Source organism: Alligator mississippiensis, chromosome 7, assembly GCF_030867095.1.
Source record: "Alligator mississippiensis isolate rAllMis1 chromosome 7, rAllMis1, whole genome shotgun sequence".
NCBI classification, from domain to species: domain Eukaryota; kingdom Metazoa; phylum Chordata; order Crocodylia; family Alligatoridae; genus Alligator; species Alligator mississippiensis.
The window spans coordinates 75,278,958-75,303,400 of record NC_081830.1 but is presented as its reverse complement, the minus strand read 5'-3'; the positions used below and the strand labels follow the sequence as shown (position 1 = coordinate 75,303,400).

General features: G+C 42.0%; 1 protein-coding gene across 4 annotated transcripts in view; it reads left to right on the top strand.

The window, feature by feature from the left end:
• Positions 1-24,443, top strand: part of TNIK (TRAF2 and NCK interacting kinase) — a 328,040-nt gene that overhangs the window by 256,999 nt on the left and 46,598 nt on the right. For 2 of the 4 annotated variants that reach the window (XM_019500863.2, XM_059731144.1), the window contains exons 13-17: positions 491-601; positions 4,840-5,043; positions 14,364-14,528; positions 16,568-16,807; positions 20,498-20,604. In XM_019500863.2, coding sequence (XP_019356408.1) covers positions 491-601; positions 4,840-5,043; positions 14,364-14,528; positions 16,568-16,807; positions 20,498-20,604 — 827 coding nt within the window. Of the gene's footprint in view, positions 1-490; positions 602-2,447; positions 2,535-4,839; positions 5,044-5,909; positions 7,026-14,363; positions 14,529-16,567; positions 16,808-20,497; positions 20,605-24,443 lie in introns of all 4 variants that reach the window. The other 2 variants (XM_059731143.1, XM_019500862.2) reach the window with 2 other exon arrangements.

Here is a 24,443-nt window from a genome sequence, read left to right as displayed (position 1 = left end):
GGTGCCTGTGAATCACCAGGGTGATTGCACTTAAGTTTGACAGCAAAAATACAGTGGTCAGATGCATTATACCTTTTACTTCCTCTGTTCTGTCCTTGTGGTTTTGCTTTAGTCTGGGGACTCATGATCAGGACCGCCGTCGATATCACCCATGTGTCTAGGTTCTGACCCCTTCCTCCTCTCCCCCCTCCTGTATTAAATGCATAAGTTCAGTCGAATTCAGTGGAAGTTTTGTGTTCATCTGAAGGGATAACAGTGCACCTTGATTTCTGGACTGGGACTGGTACAGCAATGGAAGACGTTCATGCCCTATTTCAGAGTCTTTGTTATCTGACTTGTTTATACCAGTATCATGTAAAAAGCCTTCTGACAAACCTGGAAAGAAATGCTTCTATTAGCAACTCGCAAGTCACTTAAGTACCCCCCTGCCTCCTTTGAATTCCTACATGAAAGTATCATAATAGATTATCTGTGTTTGTTGCCCCAACAGCAACAGAGAAGAGAGAAGGAGATGAGGAAGCAGCAGGAAAGGGAGCAGAGGCGCCATTATGAGGAGCAGATGCGTCGGGAGGAAGAGAGGCGACGTGCAGAGCATGAGCAGGTAACCCTCTATGGGAACTGTACCTATTGGTCCTTGACCTCAAATGCTGAGCTGGGAGGTTTAAACTGCATCTACTGAGGATTTCTGATAATGTGTTAGTACTTTGTGAGCAGGTGTCAGTTCATTAAGTTAAATTCAAAGCTGTTCTTTACTCACATTCTTCACCACCTTCACCACTAGGGAGCATATTGCTTAATTGCTTATCTTGGTTTGTTGCTTCTCACAATATTAATTCCGTTCTGTGTTGATCTATTTGTTAGCTGGTAATTATGAAGCCTCTTGACCCACAGTTTCCTACCCCAGGGCTCCCTATGTAAAGTGTTTAATGTCTCCATTTACCATGCCCAGGCTTCCACAGTACCAATCTCTCTTCTCCTTGTAGTTCCTCTTTATAGCACTGGAAGCTCTTGGCTCCTTGGGACAGTGATGTCAAGAGACTTGAAGAATATATGATGCTGATTTAACAGCACCAGCTTTAGAATAGGATATATATGGTGCTTGCTCCAACTTCCTCTCCCCTCTCTCCCCAGCCATTCACAAAAAAGAGACTCAATCCAAGCCCAAAGGCTGTTCCATAGCAACAATTCATATAATTAAGAATAGCCTTAAACTTTATGCTATTCAAGCAATCATCATATGGAAATTATAGTGCATTGTATCCTCAAACCATTGTACAGGCCTTAAGATCCCATGGGAGCCCTGTGTGTGAAATTCCCATTGATTCCACTGGAGTTTCCAATTGACTGCAGTGAGAGTTTCACGAGCAGGAGCTTATGGGTATCATCTCCAAACTAACTGAGGCTTGCAGCCCCTCTGCAAGGTACAAATATATTATTCCCATTCTATAGGTAAGGGAGACGCAGAGAATTTAAAGAAGCAGTTTTTCAGAAGCCCAAAGATAGATGGTTAGTCACTGGGAACTGGGTATATATGCACCCTAAATAACTTGTTCAAAGCCCACAGAGTCATTGCTCTTGGATGCATGATACCTTTGCGGTGGTATAGTAAACCATTATAGTATTATAAACAAGGAGCAGACACATGGCACAGTCCTACACTGAGTAACTTACTTGAATCTAAGAATATCGGAAAAGGCAGGATAAAATTACACTTGGAAGATACACCTGTGTAAGTGTTGTGTGTCTGCAGTTTACCCCATGATGACTGTTTATTGAAGGCAAGCAGGCCTTACCCATTCCTCTGCAAAGCAAGGCAAGCAATAGCAGCCAACTGCGTTTAGGTACTTGAGTTGCTTGAATGTTTGTTCATTCTGGGTCCTAGTTACTACACTGATCTAAATGGCACAGGAGTAAATGCCATGTGTCCAGGCACACCGTGAATGACATTAGCATTCACAAATTTCCTACTTGTTTTTCTGCTCTGACTACTAGCATGTCTCTTCCTCTGCTCACATTGAGCAATTATCACTGAAGTCTCTAAGGGCCAAATTCAGTACCCGCTTTCCCCGCTAGAAATCCAGACTGTCTCCATAGGTTGTAATGAAGTTGATCTGCATGTATGCTGGAGTCGAAACAAAATGCTTCCCTTCAATTATAGCTGTTCCTATTCTTTAAAAAAAAACCCAACAAAACCAAAAACCTCCAAAAAATGATTGTCCAAGTACAGTAAACTGTAAAGCTTTGTGTAACTTCATTCACCAGGAGGCAGGTGAAATGCTCAGGGCTTACAGCTTAAATGAACTGCCTATGGTTCTGTTCAGCCAAAACTCTGGTTGAGCTAGGCCTGAAATTTCTGCCCTTCATCTAGCAGCTCCTTCCTCTTCAGAATTACTGTTTCTTCTTCTCTTCTCTTTTCCCCTTTGATCCCTGCTTCCCATGCCTCCAAGGAATACATCAGACGACAGTTAGAGGAGGAGCAGAGACAGTTAGAGATCCTGCAGCAGCAGTTATTGCAGGAGCAAGCTCTACTTCTGGTAATGGGGAGACCTGCATCCCTGCATACTTGCTTTCTGTCTGTAGTGTGCTTGCATATGTTTGTTTGTGTGTACCTGCATCCTCTGAGTGGGCAGGATAATGTGGAGCTGTAGAGCCTGACTGCATGGGTAACTGCTACATGGATTTAATTTCTTTCATCCCATAAACCTCATAACTATCCAGTTCTCCATCACTTCGGTGTGCAAAGAAAAATGTGCTGAGCATTGTTTCATGATGCAAGTGGAGCCATGTTCCAAAATCTGTTCTGTTTTTCATCAGTTATGTGACCTCTGATTCGGTAGCATTCACTGTGCATGCCTTCTCCCTTCCATCTGGTTCTGTAATGGTGGCATGCATTTGTCTTGATTATAAGAGGAGACCCTTTTTCATTCCCTCTGTTTCTTGCCAGTTAATTTTTCAAGTTGTTTGCAGCGTGCCAGAATGCAGTAAAACTGCACTTAACAAACATGCTTAGCTTGTTGAATTTGATGGCAATATTTTATTTGCAGACTTCTAGTTTTTCATTCCTGACTGGAATATTTTGTGCCCTCTACATGCTATTTTACCCTTCAGACATTATTACTTTTTAAATTCACTATTTCCTCAATTGCCCTTTTTTCCCCCCCAAGTAAGAATTCTATTTATAACAATTGTTTTGTTTTGTTTTTTCCAATCTACAAAGCTCGTTATTTGTCTCTCTTTCCCCTGGTTTTATTTAGGAAAAAAGAACTCCTATAAATCCCTCCTTTTTAAATACTCTTGTTAAGTATTAATGATTTATTAATTAAACCTTTAAAAGCCTGAGGGATTCAAAGAGAGAATTTAATTGTCTTGGCTGTGCCAGTGTTGCCACAATAAACTGCTTTTATGACGCTCTATGTGCCATCAAGTCCAATTGGCTTCGTATGAACTGAAGATACATGACACTGATCTGGGTTGGCCCGTTGACCCCTTCCCCCTCAAATAAATACACATACTGAAAAATCTGGGGGAAAATTGTTGCAACTCTAAGCTCAGTGAGGTTCATACATTATTGAGTAGCTTTGTTTGATCAACTCTATACAAGCATTAACCTGCTTCTCTCTTTTTTGGGGCGGGGGGGAACGTAAAGGCTGCTGAGGAGATCTCAAGGCAAAACCTCCATTTGAGATGTGGCTTTAAAAATGAGTGATTTAAAGCTAAAGGACCTGGCACCTATTTTGTTGTCCTTCAGCCAGGTTTAAACCCGATGGGGTTGGGGGGGAAGTGAGCAAGGAAGTCTCCATTGCGTACGGCAAATCTGAATTTGGACTTAAATTCTCAAACTTCTTTAGAAGCCTGAACCTTTCATTCGCTCTGTGTAACAACTGCTTGCCCTGAGCGTATGTCTGCCTAATACAGTGTAGTGCTGTTTTGAAACATAGATGCTAGTTCTAAACAAGGTGCCGCAGGTACCCAAAGCAGCATAGCCATTGTAGCAAAGTGCTCTGCCCAAGTTAATTTACCCTGTTTGGTTAGAGCCTGCTCTGTCACACAATGTTGTGCCATGTATATAGGTCATGATTAACTCTGGCTGGGCTGCTTGTGTGAACAGCTGCTCACCAGTACAGACAGGCAGTTTGCAATCTTGTCCGAAGTAACTACTTTTTGCAATGCCTTTTAATAAGCTACATGTTGCTATAGCCGATTTCAATATCGGAAGCAGCTGCAGAGACTCTAACTTAACATGTGCCTACACTGATATTTAGGGTTGACTGGAAGGTCACCCAGAACTAGCCTAAGACACATGAGCTGCCCTTCCATAGCTTTACCAGGCCACACAAACTATACCAAAAACATCCACATTTTGTTTCTTTATTTCTTGAGTGCAGCATTAAGATATATCTGAGCTTCCCTTGTGGAGCCCTTCTAGGAATAAGCCCAAGGACTGTTTGTCTTTCCACTTTGGCTTGTTCTCTTTACAAGCATTAGGAAGGGGACGTAGAGTATGAAGGGGCCAGAAGGTGGGAACCAGAGAACAGTGGGCTTGCTGAGCTGAAGGCCTGCATGCATTGCAGAAATGGGAGGACTAGGAGGCAAGGAACACTGGGATTTGCTTTATACCCGGAAGTTGAGTAGAGCTGCCAGAGGCAGGCTGGGATGCAGCCAGGGGTCAAGCTGAGAAGTCGACATTGGACATGGTTGGTGGATGTGAGCTTGAGGATGACCTTAAGGTCAACCCTAATTATCTGTGTAGATATAGACAAAATTAAAAGTCACATGCTAGGCTTGGCTTCAGCCATACGTCTTTGTGGACCCATGCTGTTGTATTGTTGTTCTGGGTAGGAGTATAAGCGCAAGCAGTTAGAGGAACAGCGGCAAGCAGAGAGGCTGCAGCGGCAACTTCAGCAAGAGCGAGACTACCTGGTGTCCCTACAGCAACAGCAGCAGCAACAACAGCGACAAGAACAGAGGCCAGGAGAGAAGAAGCCACTGTACCATTACAAGGAGGGGATAAATGCCAGTGAGAAGCCAGCTTGGGCCAAGGAGGTAGGAAAGTGTGATGCACTTGTTGGCACCAGTTCTTTACTCATTTGTATTATCAGTTAGCTCCTTATACATGAAGAACAGGGGCGGATCACAGTTCTGTTTGATATTTTTTTCACAACATTTCCTGGGTCAGATGCCAGATTGTCTTCCCCTGTGTCACTCTACTGGCCTGGTTTGGAGATGCTTGCAATTAATTACACTGACAGGAGGTCTGGGTATGGAGAGAGGTTTCCATATAGAAACTCAACAGGATTCAAGAATGTCAACTGTAGTTATCTTTGTGCTTCAGTTACGGTTGACAGTTCCTGCTGCCAGGCCAAGAATAGAGTCAGGAGGCTCTGTTCTGTGGTATAATTATTACTAGGGTGCCAGTTTTTGGATGACAATTGACAAAGTACAAGTCAGTCACTCTGAAGAGGATTCCTTTGCCCTGTTCAGACTTCAGTTACGTGCTGACCTTGGAGCTCCAAGGTGTGTACAGTGATTGCTGCAAGTGGAAGGTTTTTTTCTCCTGTTACAGAGATTATGCATTGCAATTTGTCTTGTAGAGCGACTGTTGTTCTCTGCTTTCAGGAACGTAAACTCTGCTGACAGTCTTTTTTTCATAGAAAAATAGGGAATGGCATCAATTCCTGGTTGTTTTAGAATTTGTAAAATCTGCATGCTTAAGCACCACCTAACTGAACAGCCTTGAAGGAGGTAACACATGCAGAGGCAGTGGAACGCTTGGGATCGTATCCATTCCTCTTCTCTTTTCCCTACGCTTGTGTTCTGGTCACATGCTAGCAGGAGCACTGTGCATTATTGCTGTTTGTTTGTCCTAGAATGCTTGTTTTAATGGTTTAATTTTGTAATTCTACTCCCAGGTACAACAACGATCTCTTAATAACCCGCCTGTTCTTCCAGCTAAGCAGAATCATTCTTCTGTTGCCAGACAATTGGCATCCTTCAGTCCTGGCAGAGATGCAGCTTCACAGTTCAACATTAAGCCGCCTTCTGATCTTTCCAAGTCACAGCCCTCAGCTACACCAAATCCACAACACCTGCAAGCATCATATCCTCAGAAACTGAGGCAGTTAGCTACTGCTAAGCAAACACCAGTATTGCCAGTTATTACCATTTCTGAACCAACACCTCAGGTCCAGCAGTACACCCAGAGGGGCAGAGAAGCTGGTCCAGCATATTGTCAAGATAGGCTTGGGCTTCGAAAACAATCCAGAAAGAAGGGCTTTGTGCTCTCCTTCAAAGGGTCCCGCTCTCAAGGATGCAGTCCAGTCAGAACATCCGAACTGGAGGCGAAGTGTGTTTCTTCTCCCAATATTTTAAAAGCAATGCATTCACATTTGCCTCGACAGGGGGTAAAAAAGGACTTTAAGGAAGGTAACGGGGACAGGAGATGGAAGCTTAAACACTCACATGTGCCTAAAAGTGCATTGGTTCCCTCAAGAAAAGGCAGCCCACAGGGGCGTGATAACCTAAACTTAAGCCAGTCCAGCCCAGAGCACCTGTTGAGAAAAATGAAGTGTCAAGCATTTAATCAGAATCACACTTCTTCCAAGGAAGGTTCACCAGCATGGCTCCTGACACCTACAGACCGCTTGCATGCACAAATACAAAAGAGAATAGGACGGAGCCTGGAACAACTTCCCCTCGCATCTCTGGGCTTTTCCCCACAAAGTTCTTATTTGAATGTACCCATATCGGCTCCTTTAACTTCTGGCTCTCGTTCACCTTCTTTGGACTCTCTCATATCTCCCCTTAATTTCAGTTTAAGTCAGTCTCCCAAAGCTTTCAGTAGCAGTAGCACATCTTCAGAGAGAACCCTGGGATCATTCTCTAACATTTCTGGTTGTTCTCCCAAGCTTTTACCTCACGTACATAATGGCAAAAAGTTTATAGATATGCCTGCGGACAAGACATTCCTGTCATCAAGTACTCCTGATTTGAGATATGCTAGGCAACATAGCCCTGAACCACCTCTGGTGGGTGACATCTTCTCTTGGTTCCAATGAGCAAGCGCTTGCCAAATGTATATAAAACTTGGTGCTTTCTTTTGGGCTTTGGCGGTGGTGGAAATGTGTGGCAGCAAGCAGGGGAACAGGCTGAAATTCCATCTTTAGAAACCCTGTTTTAAATGAATATTTTACATATGCCTCTGGCATTTCAGTATTTTTAAATCTATCTATGAAAAGATTTCTAAAAACAAATCTTGAAACATTCTTTGCTGTTTGGGATAAGGGAGGACAGTCCTAGTTAGGGCTTTTAGTTTCAAAGGCAAGGGCCTGATTCTGTTACTACTGGTCATGGACATGGTGAGTAGTAGGGCTGTGCAAAATGGATGTCTCATTTTGATTTCGAATTCAGCTGTTTCAGAGGACAGTGATTCGTTTTGGTGTTGCGGATCACTGTTCCGTTTCAATTCGGCCAAATCTGTTTTGGAGTTTAGACGCTGTTTCAGAGATTCAGATTGTCTGGGAAGAGGCAGGCACAACTAGGCAGCTGCAAGTTCTCTCGTGGCTCCTTCGGCTGTGCCTGCCTCTCCCCAGGCAGGGGGAGCAGTGGGAGAAGCCCCCATGGCTGCCCTGCCTGGCCCCATCCCCTGCCCAGCACTTCAAACCCCCCCCACCCCCCCCCAAAACAAAAACAAAAAAAAACCTGTGGGCTGTGGGGATTGCCCCCCTGCCTGGCACCCACACAGCAGCTGCCTCATGGCACAGGTACAGTGTAGCTCACAGGATGCTGCGTGCTGTCTGGGAGCTGGGACTGAGCAGTACCTGGAGCCATCCCAGCTCCCGGACAGCGCGCAGCACTTTGCCAAGCTGTGCTGCACCCACGCGATGTGACAGCTGCTGCTCGGGTGCCGGGGGGCGGGGCACACGGAGTTTTTTGTTATTTTTAATTGCCAGGCTCTGCCACGTGGCCCCAGAGCCCCGCTGGCTGCTGCCAGAGCCGGTGAGCCTGGTTTTTGCAGGGGATGTGGGGTTGTTTTTTGAGTAGTAGCTTTTTTTGTAAGTCACCCCATGTTCTAGCACATAAGCAAGTGCATTATGTGAGTAAAAGCAGCAGAATCTGCCCCTCAGCCTCCTGCTGAATTGCACGCTGCAGGAAAATGGTGATTTACTCTTGCGTTTAACGTTTCCACATTTCATGTATTTTTAATCACTAATTTGCCCCTATGATAAGGTCAATTTTCTAACAAAAGGGAGAAAAATGACTAACCTACGGAATATGAGATGCATCTGATATATTGGAAGACATGACTTATTACTTTAGAGAATATCCATGCACATACATAGGCAGCAAAACTTAGATATTAATTATAGATATAGATACCAATATCTAAAGAATTTTCACTAGTACCTCCCCTCATTTTGTATTTAAGAGGTAGTTTGGGCCACCCAAACTTACTGGAAGCACTAAGCTACTTGCTTCCTTAAGATCTACTGTTGTAGGGTGCATAATATGATAATGGATGACTCAGTCTAGTTGCAAGTGGTCTAAGTCTTTTCATTTTCTATAGGTACACAAAGTGGAGAGGTTCATTTCTTAACTATACCTGCAAGGCATACAGCATGTGCTATTTGCTGTCTCATGCTATTTGTTCCTCTGGTACCTTGCATCACTAGTGCTCACAGGTTTTTTTGTTCTGTTTTTCCCCTGGCACCCATTCTGTTGCATGCTGACAGATGCCCTTTTTTTTTTTGGTTGCTTCCAGGCACTCTGGTATTTCATGCTGTTGTGCCTGTTGGCTTTTGGACATGGTAGAAATTGTGTGACACACTAAACTGGTTCTTTCATGTGATAAGTTAAATACCAACTTTAACTCCTTGTTTCTTCATGATTTCCTGTCATGCTTTCTCCATAATTATTCTTGGGTTAAGAGCAGTAGGTTTAATATGTTTGGGGCCATATTATCACAGCCAGGCTCTTATCCACTTTTTTAATCATTTTCACAGTGTTTTTATAAGTGGGGTGATAACTGTTTTTAGGCACTGGTATAAAACGCTTCTAAATGCCATATGGTATGCTCCTCGGTGTTGTTTATAACACTTATATAGCGCAGTAGGTATAAAAAAAATCTAATAAAAGACTCAGAAAATAAAATTTATGCTGTAAATAGAGGCCTGAAGAAGTACAAAACAAATAACAGATGGGACAAGAATGTGGATGTTCAGGAGTGTAGGCTTGACACAACAGCTGTTTTTTACAGGAACCCCGTACAGCATCCAAAATACAGCTTACACGCAGGGTCTGAATTGGGTAACTACCCGCTGTTATGATATCCTATTTTACCCCAGCATAATCACCTTCTTGTGCCAGTTGCTGTTACAGTATAGAAGATCCCAAAGGTGTCCAGTGTTAGCAGAGTTCACTATTGAACTGAACTCCCTGTTATCCACAACCCTCCCAAATCGGGAGAAGAAGAGTAAATTTGAACTTTGGAATCGCAGCTCAAAACTGCTGTATCTCAATGCATCATGGAACCACTTTACCCCTTTCTTATCAGCGTGCACAATCACTTGGTTTAACACTGTGCACTCTGGGATGTGTACATTTAAATTTGCTATATTATCGACACAGAGTTCTCCCCAGTTTCTGCTTCCCGGGTAGTTCTTTCATACTCCTCACTCGTGTATTTAAAGCCTTTTTATCCTAGCTTGCTGGTGCAACTTCCTGCTCGTGTGCCAGAGTCACCTGAAACACTCTTGTGTCACAACCCTGACTAGAGCATTTCCTAGGCTCTTAACTGTCCCACAGATTAAGTGGTGTTTTACGCTAAACCTAACTGGATCTATTAGGGAATGGATCAAAAGCTCCTGGTGCTCGGGCTACTAATGCCTTGAGGGAGCAGTTACTGTGTGCTGCTCATCTAACCACTCTGTGCATCTGGAGTGATGTTTTGCAGTGTGACTGCTCCTACTCAACCTAAATTGAACTGACTGCATGTAAGACAAGCCCTGAGCTTGATCATGCAGTAGAAAAATTTGTACAAATGTTCAGGAGAGTGGGAAGGGTGGCCGCATGCTGAATCTTTGGTCCTGCATTGGAGGACTCAATTCAGTTGTTCCTGAGGGAGTTCAGAGCAGCAGAAACTGGCCTTTATAGTGCTTTTACATATATTTATACTTCTCTTAGGGTTCATGGTTTCCACTGCAGCTGTGTGTCACTGTAAATACCGGTCTTTGCAATATCAGACTCACATTTTAGTTCCTCCCTCAGTCTACCTCCCTTTGGTTGTTCCTTTTCACTTAAATAATGCATCCAGCTTCCACTCTCCATCTCTCTGGGATGCTGCTGCCAGGGAAGCGGCTTTTTGAGGCGATATTAAGAATCTTGAATTATGTAAGAAAAGGCCAGTGAATTGGACGGATATTAGATTCCTGGAGACTTGCATTGTGAGCACTTTTCCCCCTCTCTTTAATGAGATAATCGAATAGGATTCCTGAGGATCTGAACTGGGGAGTCCAAAAATGCCTCTTCTGATACGTTGTAGAAGCAAAGTGTTTTGTAAAGAGCTGCTTGTAGGCAGAGGAAGATGTATCCTTGTCTCTCTCCTAGTCCATAGCTCCCTCTTTCATCCCCCAGCCACCTCCTTCCTCCTTCACATGGGCTGTGAGATCCTCTATAATCAGCTACACATTATGGCTCGGCACTGTCAACAAGCTCCCAAAGTTGGCTGGAGAACTCTCCAGTTTCATCGTTCTTGGCTGCTGTAGCGCTGAGGCTTGAATAATAGGTGGATTTACTGGAACTCCTTTGTGACAGATTGAAATAGGCTTGTTGTTGACTGGCCTGTATCCCAGTATTTATGCAGATATACATACTTATTCAAAAGAAATGCTATTTCTCTCTCAGCTCTACTTCCTGCTTTGTATACCCTGCTAACTCTCTTGCAGGAGTTGATGAACTGATCTCCAAACAGCCACTGATATATTATGCACAATGCACCTCTAAGTGGGAGAGTTTATTTGCACTTTTTGGACACTGAGATTAGATAGTCATTCATTACCTTAGAAACATCCTTTTAAATCCTTTTAGGGCTTTACTTTCTGAGCAGAGAAAATCCCCAAAGGACATAGCCTTTTGCTTCCTTCTTTCCCCCCCCGTATCGGGTTTGTTCCTTTGTTGTCTCTTAGGGCCTTTGTACATGCCACAAAATTGACCTTTAAAGCAACTTAAATGCCCTTTTGCTCCGCTGTAATGGCATTGCTGTTTGCACACTTGGCAGCGTATTCCGCTTTAAATGACTTTAGTATGTAGCAAGGTAAAACATCTCCAAGATGTTAGGTAGCAAACTAAAACAAAGTGCAACCATGTACGGGGCGCTGGAAGCTGATGTGCTTGAGGCTTGGTGGGCCCCATGTAGCCCCGTGCAGCCCAGGGGCTGTGGGACCCAGCGGCAGCCTGTGCAGGCGGGCTCCACTGAAGGAAAAATAAAGTGGCGAGCTTGATTTTCTTTTTCTTTTCTTTCTTTCTTTCTTTTCCCTTTTTTTTTTCCCCCCCGGAGCCTGCATGTCTTCCTGAGCTGTGCAGGGGCCCAGTGTTTCCCTCCATGGCTGCAGCAGGGGGTTGGTGCTTCCTTCTGCAGCTGCAGCGCCCCCCAGGACCGCCTGGGCTGGGTGTCGCCTGGGGGGGTCCCCATGCAGCTCAGGGACCACTTGGCTTGCTGGCAGCTTGCCCTTCCCCCCCCCCCCCCCCCCCCCCCCCCACACACACACCCCCTCTGCTGCCAAAGAGGCAGGTAAGGATCGGGCCTCCACCCTTGTGTACAAGCCACAGGAGTTTAGTTCAGTTTAATTCTCTCTAAATTGAAGTGGTATTTTTAAAAACCCACCGTTTCAATTTAGGGAGAACTAAACTGACCTGTGGCGTGTACAAGCAGCCTTACTCACTTGTCTGGAAGATTAGCTTCGAAGAGTAGTTTTTGCAATACATTGGAGCTTCTAAACATTTTATGCTGCCTTTCTTACTTGAAAAAGTTGCTGTTCCTTCCACATAGATGCATGCAATTTTTATTGTTTTAGAAGCTGATCTCTAACACCAGTTTATGCAGGCCACAGTTCACATGAAAGACGGACAGCAGCTATATACAGTCATAGTTATACAAATATATGTTGTGTGGGTACTGTTGTCCACAGTATGCTGTACAACCAGATTTCAGTAACACTTCCACTGAGTGTTTGTCTGTGTTTCCTGACGCTTCTCTATTTGCACCTGGATTAGCTGGAAGTAATTGGCTTTGCTTTAACATCTGTATTAGTAAATCACCTTTTGTGCACAGTACATAAGCAGATGATAGAATCATTCTTTCTAGATCAAAATAAATGACCTTCTTGCTGCCATGTTCATTGCTTTTTTTTTCAAATATAGCTAAAGCTCTCCCTTGGTTGCTCATGGCTAGAGGTAAGGGCACTCCTGTCCATGGGAATGCACTGCTGATTGTTAGCACGGGGCTTTGATCTCCTAAAGCTTTTTTACAGATGGCATCTTCTGGACACACCCTCTTGCAGCTGGCAATGTTTCCTTGAAGCTTTGGTTTTTTCCCTTTCAGATTGAAAAGGACAGGTTATATGTGCAAAATATAAGTTGTCTTTTGGTTTCTTAAAAATGCATTTACTGTACTATCTGCCTGATCTTTTGGATTTCACACTCCATATGGTAGCCTACTATATTTAAAGGATATGGGTTTTTTCTATATTTGCATGACTTGGTTTTCAGTTGCCTTTTACTATTTTCGTGGGGCTTTCTATTCTTTCAGAGGCTGGAGCTACCATTAAAAGATTTCCTGGTGATATGATCAATTTATGATCTCAGATTTTGCAAGCACAAGTCAGATGATCAGTACTATATAACATGTTGCAAAAAATATATAATCTTTTCTTTAGCTATAATCTCTTGGAGCAATACCAAGTTATGCCTGCGATAAGCTTGGCAGGGCTGGGGAACTGCTTTCAAAGCCAACTTGTATAGCCATTTTGGAGGTTTTTTTCAAATAATACTAACATATTTCAAATGCCCAATGAAACAAAAATGGACGCCTTGGATATGGGTTAAGAAACTAACACTGAACTGCATTTAGAGACATTCTAAGAAAACAGTTCAGTTTAAGCTTTGGAGAGGCAGTAGGCATTTGGATACAACATACCCTTGACACTATTAAGATAACAATTGAACTTTTATAGTGGGGAACGCATCCATATTAATAGGGGCAAAGTCTGTGCCGGGGAAAACCTGGCACAGCCCCTCTGGCCTCAGACAGTGAAGATTAATAAGGATGTGATCTCAGATTAGGGAGCCCTTCAGAACATGGGTGCTTATCCAGAAGGCATCCATGGCGTTTCATTGGTGGCACAGTAGTTGCTCTCAGCTCTTCTGTCCAGCAAGGAAAATGAGCCAGTATGAAGTACTTCTTTTTAGGTCTCCTTTTTACCCCTTATCTACTTCAAGCTTTCTCCTCTGACCCTGACTGTTGATCCAACAGCTTACTTGATGCTCCACTTATGTTGCAGGAAGCAAATGGGATCTAATAGGTAGGCTGCAGAGAGGGAAGGAGTCTAGAAAGAGAAGGGAAAGAAGATTGAAACATTAAATAAGGCGGAGAGAAAAATGGAAAGATGGGGAAGATTGGAGCAGGGTAGAGGAAGAAGAGAGAAAATAGGTAAGACAGGAAAAGTAGCAGAGATGTAGAAGATCCATTCCATTGGAAGGAAGGTATCAGCAAGGAGATGGTACCTCCAGAAGAAGTGGCAGAGGCAGTAGGAAGTGGAAAGGAGTCAACTGATCAGATCCAAGGTATGGAAGAGAATGTCATATTCAAAATAAATCCTATCTAGAAAGGTTAGAAGTGTGCTCACCCTGCAAAGTTAGCTTTGTTATTTGGACCTTTTCTTTCCTACCTCTTTCTCACCCTCCCACTCTGTGTTGTGTTTCTTTACATTTTTATTTCTACCTCAGCTGCAGTGCTGGTTTCTGTCTATAGTTTCCTGCTGGGTCTCATTTAGTGTAACCCACTGAGGAACTAGGCAGCTTCCAGCTTCATCATCCCCACTCCCAGGCTTCTTTTATTTAAATAGGTGGGTCTACAGCTCCAAAATTACCACTTCCATTCATCTGCATTCATAGAAGCACTTTCTTCTTTAAGTTTACCCCAGTATGCTGCTTAGAATTAATTAATGAATCATTTGGTTCTGGGGTATAGAAAAGTGCATAAAATGTGTTGATTGGAAATTAAGAAAAATGGCTATACAAGTGCTTAGAGTATGCCCTGGAAAGGCAATAAGGTGACTTGTGTTTAATTTTTTACTCCTTTGTTACCACAGGTAGAGGAACGTTCCCGACTTAACCGGCAGAGCTCCCCTGCCATGCCTCACAAAGTGGCTAACAGGATATCTGATCCAAACCTGCCTCCTCGTTCAGAGTCGTTTAGCATTAGTGGGGTACAGCCAGCTCGGACACCACCCATGCTCAGACCAGTGGATCCGCAGGTATGGTGCTTTAACTCTAGGTGCCAGGGAGTTTAATTACAGGAACCAAGAGGCTGGTTGGTCTGGTAAGATAGCCACAACAATTGTGGATCATAACAAAATAAAATTTTAATACACAATTTTCAGTTCTAAATGTGCTTGTAAAGAAGGGCAACATCTGCATGTATACTACATGGAATACTATTACAAGGATTTGTGATCTTGTAAGTGCTTTGTGGTATGATTATGAATTGAGGACAGTATTGTTATACTCTTTTTCCTCCCCTGCCAGCATAACCTAAGATTGTAGGATACATTATGGTGGTCTGGGTCTTTCTTTGAAGCATCAGGTGTTGTCTGTTGTTGAAGTAAAGTTGATGAACCATTGGTTTGGTCCAGTATGACAATCCCTCGGTTTCTTCTGGGAACCCTTTATACAAAGAATTAAAGTCAGAGGGTCTTGTATTGTGGACCAAGTCTGGCTTGAGTTTAAGGGTCATTGGTTTATAGAGTTTTCTTGTTTTCTTTTTTTTTTTTCTTTTGTACTCTTTTCATGAAGATTTGCTTTTACATTTGATTAACATCAATGCATCATCACAAATACATGAACATGCATCTGGAAAGGGAATTAGTGGAATTAGGATAGGAATATGTGGGCAATCACCACTTTAAAAGCTAATGCCAGCCACAAGTTACAAAAGCACACTGCCACAAAATGTAGTAAGAGTGTTGAGATAGGGACTGTTCTGCTATCAGAAGTGCAAACACAGCTCCTTGTATATCTGAAGCCAATATTGGATACAAAGTCTTTACCCCAGCTCTACAGAAGGATACCCAGATGACGAATTCTGTCCATATGTGGTATATGCGTCCTCTTGACTCTTTAGTTATATCCATGTAACAGAACCTGAACTTTAACTAGCTAATGAAATCCGTGGGACAGAATATGACTCTTCAGTATCCATCTCTTACTGTTTTTAGATGGAGTCAAAATTAATAAAATCCCATTTCACATTCACCTTTGTGCCTGCCAAAATTGAATTATGCTTTGTCCCTTTAACAATTTCAGGTTATTATGATTTTTTGGAAACAACCTGATGTTCTCTTTCAACCAATTTAAAATGTAGATTTTTTTCATATACTAAAATGCTGATGACAGACTGAACGTTTTAACCATGAAGAGTAGTATACGTGTATGTGACCATGTGTTTATAGACTTGCACACATATATGCATATAAATTCCATGTTCACCCCGATGTTAAAAAAAAAAAAAGTCCGAGTCTATGTTACATCAAAGGAGCCTTTGCTTAACTCTCTTCTGATCTTGTAAAGCACAAATGAGCTTATGAGGGCTATCTCTGTCTACACAAGGTTCATGAGAAAGAGATCTGAACTGTTGCATTTTAGGAGTTCTCAGATGATCCTTGGTGTCTTCCCAGCTCCAGAGCTTCTTTCTCCCACAGGTCTATGGGATAGGCTGCTTTCTGGCTAAATAGCTGGATTGTGGAAATTCACATCATCATTGCTATTTTTTTTTTTTTTTTAAGACATCAGTCTCAGACTGCTTGGAAACTGAAGCGGTTTCCTTTGATTTATTTTTTCCATCTCTTTATCTTTAATTATTTTTACATACCTAAGAAACTCCATCTAAAACGCTGGTTACGGCGTATTAAAGTTGCATGGTAAAGAAGGTAAAAGTCAAGGAATACCAAGGTTAAGCGTTCATAAGCTACGCAAGTATATGTTACAATATTTGAAAATACTAAGTGCATAAGCATAAGTTGCCAGAGTCAGCTTTTATGTGCAGTCCTAACTTTGGCATTTCCTGTCTTTAAAGTGCTGAACTATGCAACCTTACCATTCCTTTAACATAGCAGTTCATGCCAAACAGGCAAACAAAAAAACCTCTGTAAGTCAGAAGTTCCTGAAACCAACAGGCAGTGCTGATCTCAAACCCTAGGGCTCTTTTTTCAATGGATTTGACCTATTAATTGACTTTTTTTTAAACTTTTTTTTTTTTCATTTTGTACTGATAGTTTTGTTTTGACTTGGTGCTTAGATTCCACATCTGGTCACTGTGAAATCCCAAGGAAGCTCCTTGTCTGGCTCTCAGTCACTGCATGAACAGCCTGCAAAGGGGATGGCTGGGTTTCAGGAGGCTCTGACGGTGACCTCTCACCGCACTGAGATGCCAAGGCAGAACTCGGACCCCACCTCAGAAAACCCTCCTCTCCCCCCTCGTGTTGAAAAGTTTGACCGAAGTTCTTGGTTACGACAGGAGGAAGACATTCCACCAAAGGTAACATTTGTCTCGCTCCTAACTTTCAGAGCTAGAAAGAAGCCATCTCAGAGCTAGCCCCCCATGGCACCTCAGCACTGCTCAGTGCTGCGGGGCAGAGGGTGGAACTCTGGGGCTTCTTTCTTAGTTGGTGGAGTTCACATCCTGTTACGCTCAGGGGCTGATCCTTTGAAGCTCTCGGAAGATGATCATCAGAAAGGATCCTAGCTGCTCGCAGCTGATCAGCAGTTTTCAGGTTTGACCCCTGCTGGCAGCGGTGTTCATATAGGCAAGCCTAGGAGATGCACTAGGTTGACATTTTAGTACAAGTTGCTGAGTAGATGCTGTTAGCAAATCTCTGGCACATGCACACCACCACTAAATAATATTGCCTTGTGATAAATAGCAAAGAAAGTTCTCGAGCCTGATTTGAATCCAAAACAAATCAATGTCTCCCTTCCTGAGGGGGGGAAAAATACTTTCTGCTTAAATTGAATTATTAGCAACATAAAATTTGTCATACTCAATAAGACTGGTCATTCTAGGTTAGTATCCTGCCTGCAGTCGTAATCAATACCTAATGGAAGACTTGTAAAGGCTCCAGCAGCTTTATTCTTTCATTGATATTATGGCAGCTGCTGGCAGACCTTCTTTAATTAAGACTCTTCTGGTACAGTATTTCAATCGTATTGTTTATACACCTTTTTGGGGGATGAATTATAACTTTGCTGTTAAGATTTCCCTTAGACTGAACAAGCTCTCAGCCCAGGAGCATATTTATGAAGAAAAAAATTTCCGCAAATTGATTGTGACAGTGCAGTGAACAGTATTTTTCCATGATTTAGATGGAGTTTTGCCATGCTTTAGCAAATAAGCAGTTTGAATCTGAAAACAAAACATCAGCCACTTGGGCAAGGCACTCATAGTGGAACTCATAGTGACATGTTGCCTCAGCATTCAATATTACTTACATTTTTGGTTACTGTATTGTGATTAGGATACATGAGTGCATACCTGAAGGGGAGAACAAGCTGACTGCAATCTTTTAGTATGGCATGATACAACCCCTGTTCAGAGAAATGCAAATACCTTGAATAGTTCCCACGTTGCCTCTAGCCTTCCATTCCTGAGCTTTGCTGTTCTGAAGTTGAGAGCAGGACTGCTCTGGTAACAACTGCTACCTGCCAGGATTTTGGGAATCTAGGCAATAGAGATTCAGATCTAGGCAAAGGGCAGTTAAATGATCTACCCAGGAATATAGACAATGATGATAGGATGACTAGAGACATCTTATCAGTATTCTTCAGTGCTCTGCTAGGAGATCCTACTGATCTGTTTAGAGTATCTGACAGGGTTGGGTAAGAACTGTTTTGACCTGGTGTTATTAATGTCCTTCAATTGACTATCAGAGTGTTATGTTAAGCAGTTGCTCATCTCCAAGGGGTCTTGCTTACAGGGTTTTATGGCAATTTCTGCAGTTCACACCCTATTCAATGTGTACATGAAGATACTATGAGAGCTTGTGAGATAAGTAATAGAGCCCTTTATTTAATATGCTGTTGGTACTCATTTCTTCTCGTGGAGCCTGGACAGAACCATCTTCATCTCGTAGTGTTTCTCTCTTAGTATATCCTGGAGATAATGACATGCATGAAAGTTAGTGGATATAAGCTCAATCCAGATAAGAGGGGGATGTTTGAGGATAGACAGGAGCTGTGTCTGTACCTTCAGCTGATGTCTGCCTGTCGTCAAAGTGCTGGGCAATTGGGGTCTTACTAGATTTGTTACCATTCCTGAATTCCCAGATAATGGCAGTGCTTTCAAAAGTTCCTTTTCATATATGTTCCTTTCCGTCAGAAGTCAGTCTTGAGAGCCACTCAGATATTTCATTTGCAGGTTGCTCAGAACGGTGGCTTTCTGCATTTAGACAAGGCAAACTCAACAATTACATTACATTGCAAGCATGTTACACCTGTGGGCAACATAACTGCCCCACCAGCCACAATTTTATTTCTTGGTGAAATTCAGGAAACTGGTTACAGTCTGCTACAGCCTAATTAATCTGGGGCACATAACAATCTAGTTCATGCAAAGAAAGCTTCTCACTTGTGACACATTCAGCAAGGATGCTTCTGCTGTTGGACCCCACGGAACCAGTAGCTTCTGAGTCCCAAACTCTTAGTGCTGAATTTGAAAGTCCATTGGAGATCCAAATAGGTGTCTAATTTCAGAAAACAACAAGAATGCACAGTGCTTTTCCTGATTCAGGCATTTTCCTCACTGTGACTGTAGAACTGTGTACAGTAATATTCAAGCTGGTAACACCACAGTTTCTGGTTCTTCAAAGAAAATTGGTTGGTCATTTCAGTTGTGCACAGAGTATATGTTTCCAAATGTGGGGAAAATATCATTTAGATCAGTAGATTACATCTAGAATGGCAGTGGACCTGTTATAAATTAATATGATCAATAATTATTGTGAAAATTCTGGCTCACATCAATAAAGTCACAGTTGGGATTTACGCTCAAACCTACTGCAGAACCATAGGAATTGTCATACCATATTTGTACCAGAACCAGATGCTTCAGAGGAAGGTGAAAGATATTTCATTAAAGACAATGACGAAGTAATATATCCATATGGGAATTTTGTTTTTAACCAGAACAGTTGTTGCCTAGGTATGTATGCCCATGGATGTGATGTTCTCCTTCTCTCTGTTCCAAATTTTTTTAGCCTCCCTAATACAACTATGAATATTCTCATTGTTACCTAAAAAATAAAATAATAGTAATAATAATTTTTGGCCTTCATGCCATCTTGCAGCAGGCAGTTCCACAGGTAAGAATCACTCTTAGCTCTTTCCAAGGGGTCTAGGTATTGCATAACTTTCTGCACAGTGCATTGAATCTCTAAATGCAGTGGGATAAATCAGTGTCATATTTTCTGACCTTGTAAAGAAAATTCCTGAGTTAATGTTTTGTAACAAGTAAGGGCTTGCAGGAGGTGTGTTTAGGTTTTTGATTACGATAAGGTGAACAATCCTGGCTGAACATATGGGTTTCTGTGAGGTCTGGCTTTCAGCCATTATACGGCTTCAGTGACTGAAGCACAGAAAATTCAAGACATTTGATCAAGGGAATTAAGCCTCTGCCTGGATTCCACCCTGTGGCCTCCTCTTCCCAACCCTTGTCTATAACCACTGCATTGTATTGTATTGCACTGCATTGATATTGTCACAGCATAACTTATTTTTGCATGAACTCTTCTTTTTAATGGCTGCTGAAATGACCTTTCTGACTAGTCCGGAGTTTAGCCTTGCCAAAGTTAAAACAACCATTCTGGCTTAGATGTGGGTTTTTGTGAAATTTGGAGCTTATGCAATCCATGTTTGATAAATCTCCGTGCTTGATATTAATGGATACATTTTTTGGATTCCATGAAGCGCTCTGCCTTCAGGAGCAGCCATACCTTGCAAAAGATTAAATAAAGACCCACTGAGGCATTTATCTCATATTTCTATGATGCATAGTAGGTGCCAAGAATTCTGTGTTTCATAACCACTCTAAATATTTCTTCTCTCTCCATGGGAAATTAATTGCACATCAAATCAGAAAGCCTGCTGAAACCTGATCTCCCCGAATATTAGAAGAGAAGAGCCCGGTTTAATTGTCTAGTCTTAATAGCTTTGACTGTGCTGATTTTTCTTTCAGGTGCCTCAACGAACAACTTCCATATCCCCTGCTCTAGCTAGAAAGAACTCTCCTGGAAATGGCAGTGCGTTGGGAACTAGACTAGGATCACAACCGATCAGAGCAAGGTATAGAATGAGAGCAAAATTTCACTTACTCTTACATTTTAATTCCTGGTATGCCAGTTTTCAAGATGTCCAAGTGGAGGGCAAACATTGGGCCATGATCTAGAGTCACCTGTAGTTCATGGAAAATGTGTTGTTCATGGAGGTTTGCATGAAGTTCCTTTTAGAGCCATCTGTTTACCACTTTGAGTAGGGAGTGAGGAACAAGGAGTCTGGTCATGGAAAAACAAGCATCATAGTAATTGATTCTGCTAAGGGCAAAATAATGGTACATTTTCCACTATACAACCTGTAGGTTGCATCTATACTGGAATCCAGAGGTGTGATTGCAGCACCTTGTACTAGTTTGATGAGTACCAGTGACAGGAAAACCACAGTGGCAGAGGATTCAGCCAGTGAGTTAAGTCCCAAGCTATCGGGTGGGTAGGTACAGCCTACAGTACAATTGCATCATATGCACGTTTAACTTGTGCAAATTGAACTTTACAGGGGTGGGAGGGGGGGCGGGGCTTCAGTTTGCGGCGACAGCGGGAGGTTTTGGCAGCATGGGGGTGGCCCGGCGGCATGCAGCCATCCCCCCCACCACCCCGCGCTGCGCAGCTGCCAGCTTCAAGCATGCCTCCGCAGCAGCGGTGGGAGGTTTTGGAGGCAGAGGCAGTCGCTGCTAGTCAAATCGCTGGTGATTTGACTATGCGCGATTTTCACCTTACGCGATGACCTTGGAACCTAACCCCTGCGTAAGTTGCGACACGCCTGTATATAGACACCTGTGCTACAACACTTTCACTACCACTAGTGTTAACTAAAGCAAACTCATCTATGCCTACCCATTCTCCTGCCAGATTTGGAACTGTAGTGCAGATGTAGCTGAATCTTTATTTCTGATAACACAAGAAAAAAACAAGTATTTTTTTAAGCGCTTTATTTTTTCTCATCATATTGTAACTGATAAATTACAATTGCTTTCCACCTGGACTGCTTTCCTAGACCTAGGAAACAGTCGGTTTGTACTAATTAGTATTTTTTTTTCTCAACATTAGCACTGAAGGCTGTGAATGTTTGGACTCCATGTGCCTCATGCTGTTTGTACAAATTGCCTAGTGAGCTGAAATTTCTGAGTTTTTAAACTTTCCAGGAAGTTAAAAGGGTCTTCAATTCTGTATTGAATCAAATAGGAGTTTGGCCATTAACTTTAGCAGAATCAAGGTTAGGTCCTCTCAGCTCCTTCCTGCTCCTTAGCACACTAGCTTGCCTATACATGAGCAGTGAGGCTCTGACATGCTGCAACTACTAATGACATGCATTGGAGCAGGCTCAGTTAATCAAGTCTGCTGTAGTAATTACAGCACTCTAGCATATCATGTATCTGCATCCCCCCACTTAAAAATGGTGGTGGGGTGCTTGAACTAATGCTCATTAAACGAGCTTTAGTTCAAGCACATCCCACCACCATTTTTAAGTGTGGGGACACTGATGCACAAGATGCTCTGGGTGCTTTAATTAGAGTGGCTCTTAGAGCCACTCTAATTAAAACAGTGCCTTCTTCCTCCCTCCTCTCCCCCCACTCCACTCCTGGAGCACATGTATAAATGCCTCTGGAGGCCAAATCCTGGCTGGAGCAGCAATGTGAGTGGGGAGCAGGGATGGCAGCTGATGTTTTGCAGTATTGCTCCTACCCAAAGAATTCCGTGAGTGGTGCCAGGGGGAAGTGTGATGTGACAACTTCCCTGCTGCTCAGAAAGTTAGATCATATTTAAATTCAAGTGAAGGAAAAAATGTCCTTCATGTCAGTGGATGTAGAATAAGTCTTATAGGAGCAGCATGTACTTCTGGCTACCATGTACTGTGGACATTAGAGAACAATTAACTATACTACTCCTGGGAAAGAGCCTGACCTACTAACTGCACCCCAATGGCTGCCCTTGCTGTACTATCATCTCTTCTTTCCCCCTGTGCGCTGGCAGAACATGTTGCAGATGGGCTATTTTAAAAGTAATATAAAATACAGCAAGCTCGTTCAGAATTGAAGGAAAAAGATGGAGCTTAGGCTTGTGAGAGCTAGTATTTGATCTGCAGACTGTGATAGTGTTGTGAACAGAACTACAGATGTTATCAAATGAAATGCCAGCTTAAATCTTAGGATAAATGTTTGTATTCTATATAACTTTCTTTGTGGAAATGTTTGAAGGTTTTCTTTCTTTCACTTTGTCCTTTAGGGTAAGGTCAAAGGCTTCAAATGACATAGGATTTTCTCAGCTAAATTAATAATGACTTTCAGTATAAACCATTTTTCCAGTCTAATGTCTAAATTACACAGAAGTAGCACTGCAGAGAGTGTACCAGGCTCATCTTGAAATAAGTGCTATGAGTGTTATGATATATATATTAAAAAAAGCTTTTTTTTCTGAATGGAAAGGCTCTATGTCCGTGTCATGGACATTTATTCATCTCTATTACCTGTCATCCATAACTAAATCATCATCAGTTCTCTAGCACAGAATCTCATGCCATTTATGAATGGCAGTATAAAGCAACTCCTGTAAAAGCAATGACATTTCCATAAGTGTAATTATGATATGAGAGAGAAATAATAATAATAATGCTAGTTTTGGACTGTTTAATTCCAGTAATAGCATCTTGCTTTTGAAACATATTTGCGGTATTGGTTATAGTCAATACAGATAATTGCATCTCTTGCTTCAATTTAAAAAGACATTTCTTGACTAACCCCTTAGCCAAGGAAGCCCCAGCTAAACCATGTATTCTGTAGACCAACAACTGGTCAATCACAGTAGCACCAATGGGTCTTCTCTTCTTACTTTGCTTTATCCATCTACCTTTTTATTACGGATTCCTCCCTTGTATACATTTTAATTTTGTATTAAATATTCTTTCCTTATTTGCTATCTTTAGCAAACATGGGAAGTTGCTATGCTCAGAAAGCATGTTCTCTCTGCAGTCATCTTAACTTTACATGTAACTCACCATATAAACACAATTTCATGCTGGGCAGAAATATTTTCTAATATTCATCCTTCTCAGTATCCAAACAATGATGCCAACAACTCAATTATGGCAATATGACTTCTTATAATAAATGCCAGTTGTACTATTCTGCCCACTGGCTAAATTACTCTAGGTCACTTATAATATATGAACAACACACTTGAAGATTGCTCTTCAGTGCCAGTGTTAAAAATTACACATTATATAATGCAGCACCCTAAATGAAAGCAATGGAATAAGCTTCCATTCATTTTTAGTAAGTTTCTGAAGGATAAACAAAAATATCGCAGAAAAATAAATTGTGTAAACCTGAGTGAATATGTTTTTGGGTCTTATTGCAGTGCCAAATGAGGATTTTGTGCTGTAAATGAGGTTGCTGTGTTTAAACCAAAACCATTTTTTGTTCCAAATGTAAAATGGTGTATATTTGTAAGGGAGGGTGAGACAGAGGAAGAGGTAGTAATGTACGGTTGGTAACTTGTGCAGTTTGCAATGCCTGAGATATGAAACCATGAAAATCAGAGAATGAGAGTGCACAGCAAAAAAATAATTTGCAATCATATGGCAAACTTTAGCAGAGGCTGAAAACATAACTAATCTGTGAACTGCAAGGACCAGCTTCTTTAAACAGAATTTTTTTGACCAATTCATAATAAATAAATCTAAAATTGTAGGGATTTCTTTTAATGAAAGAATTCTTTTACTTAGAATTTGGCAAGAGCAAATGAATCTTATTTTAGCTGCTTCTAACCATTTAAATAGATAAAACTGTTTTGCATAATATTTCTTGGAAGCAGTTTCAAGCACAATGGAAAAAAATCCATTTTCACTCTTAA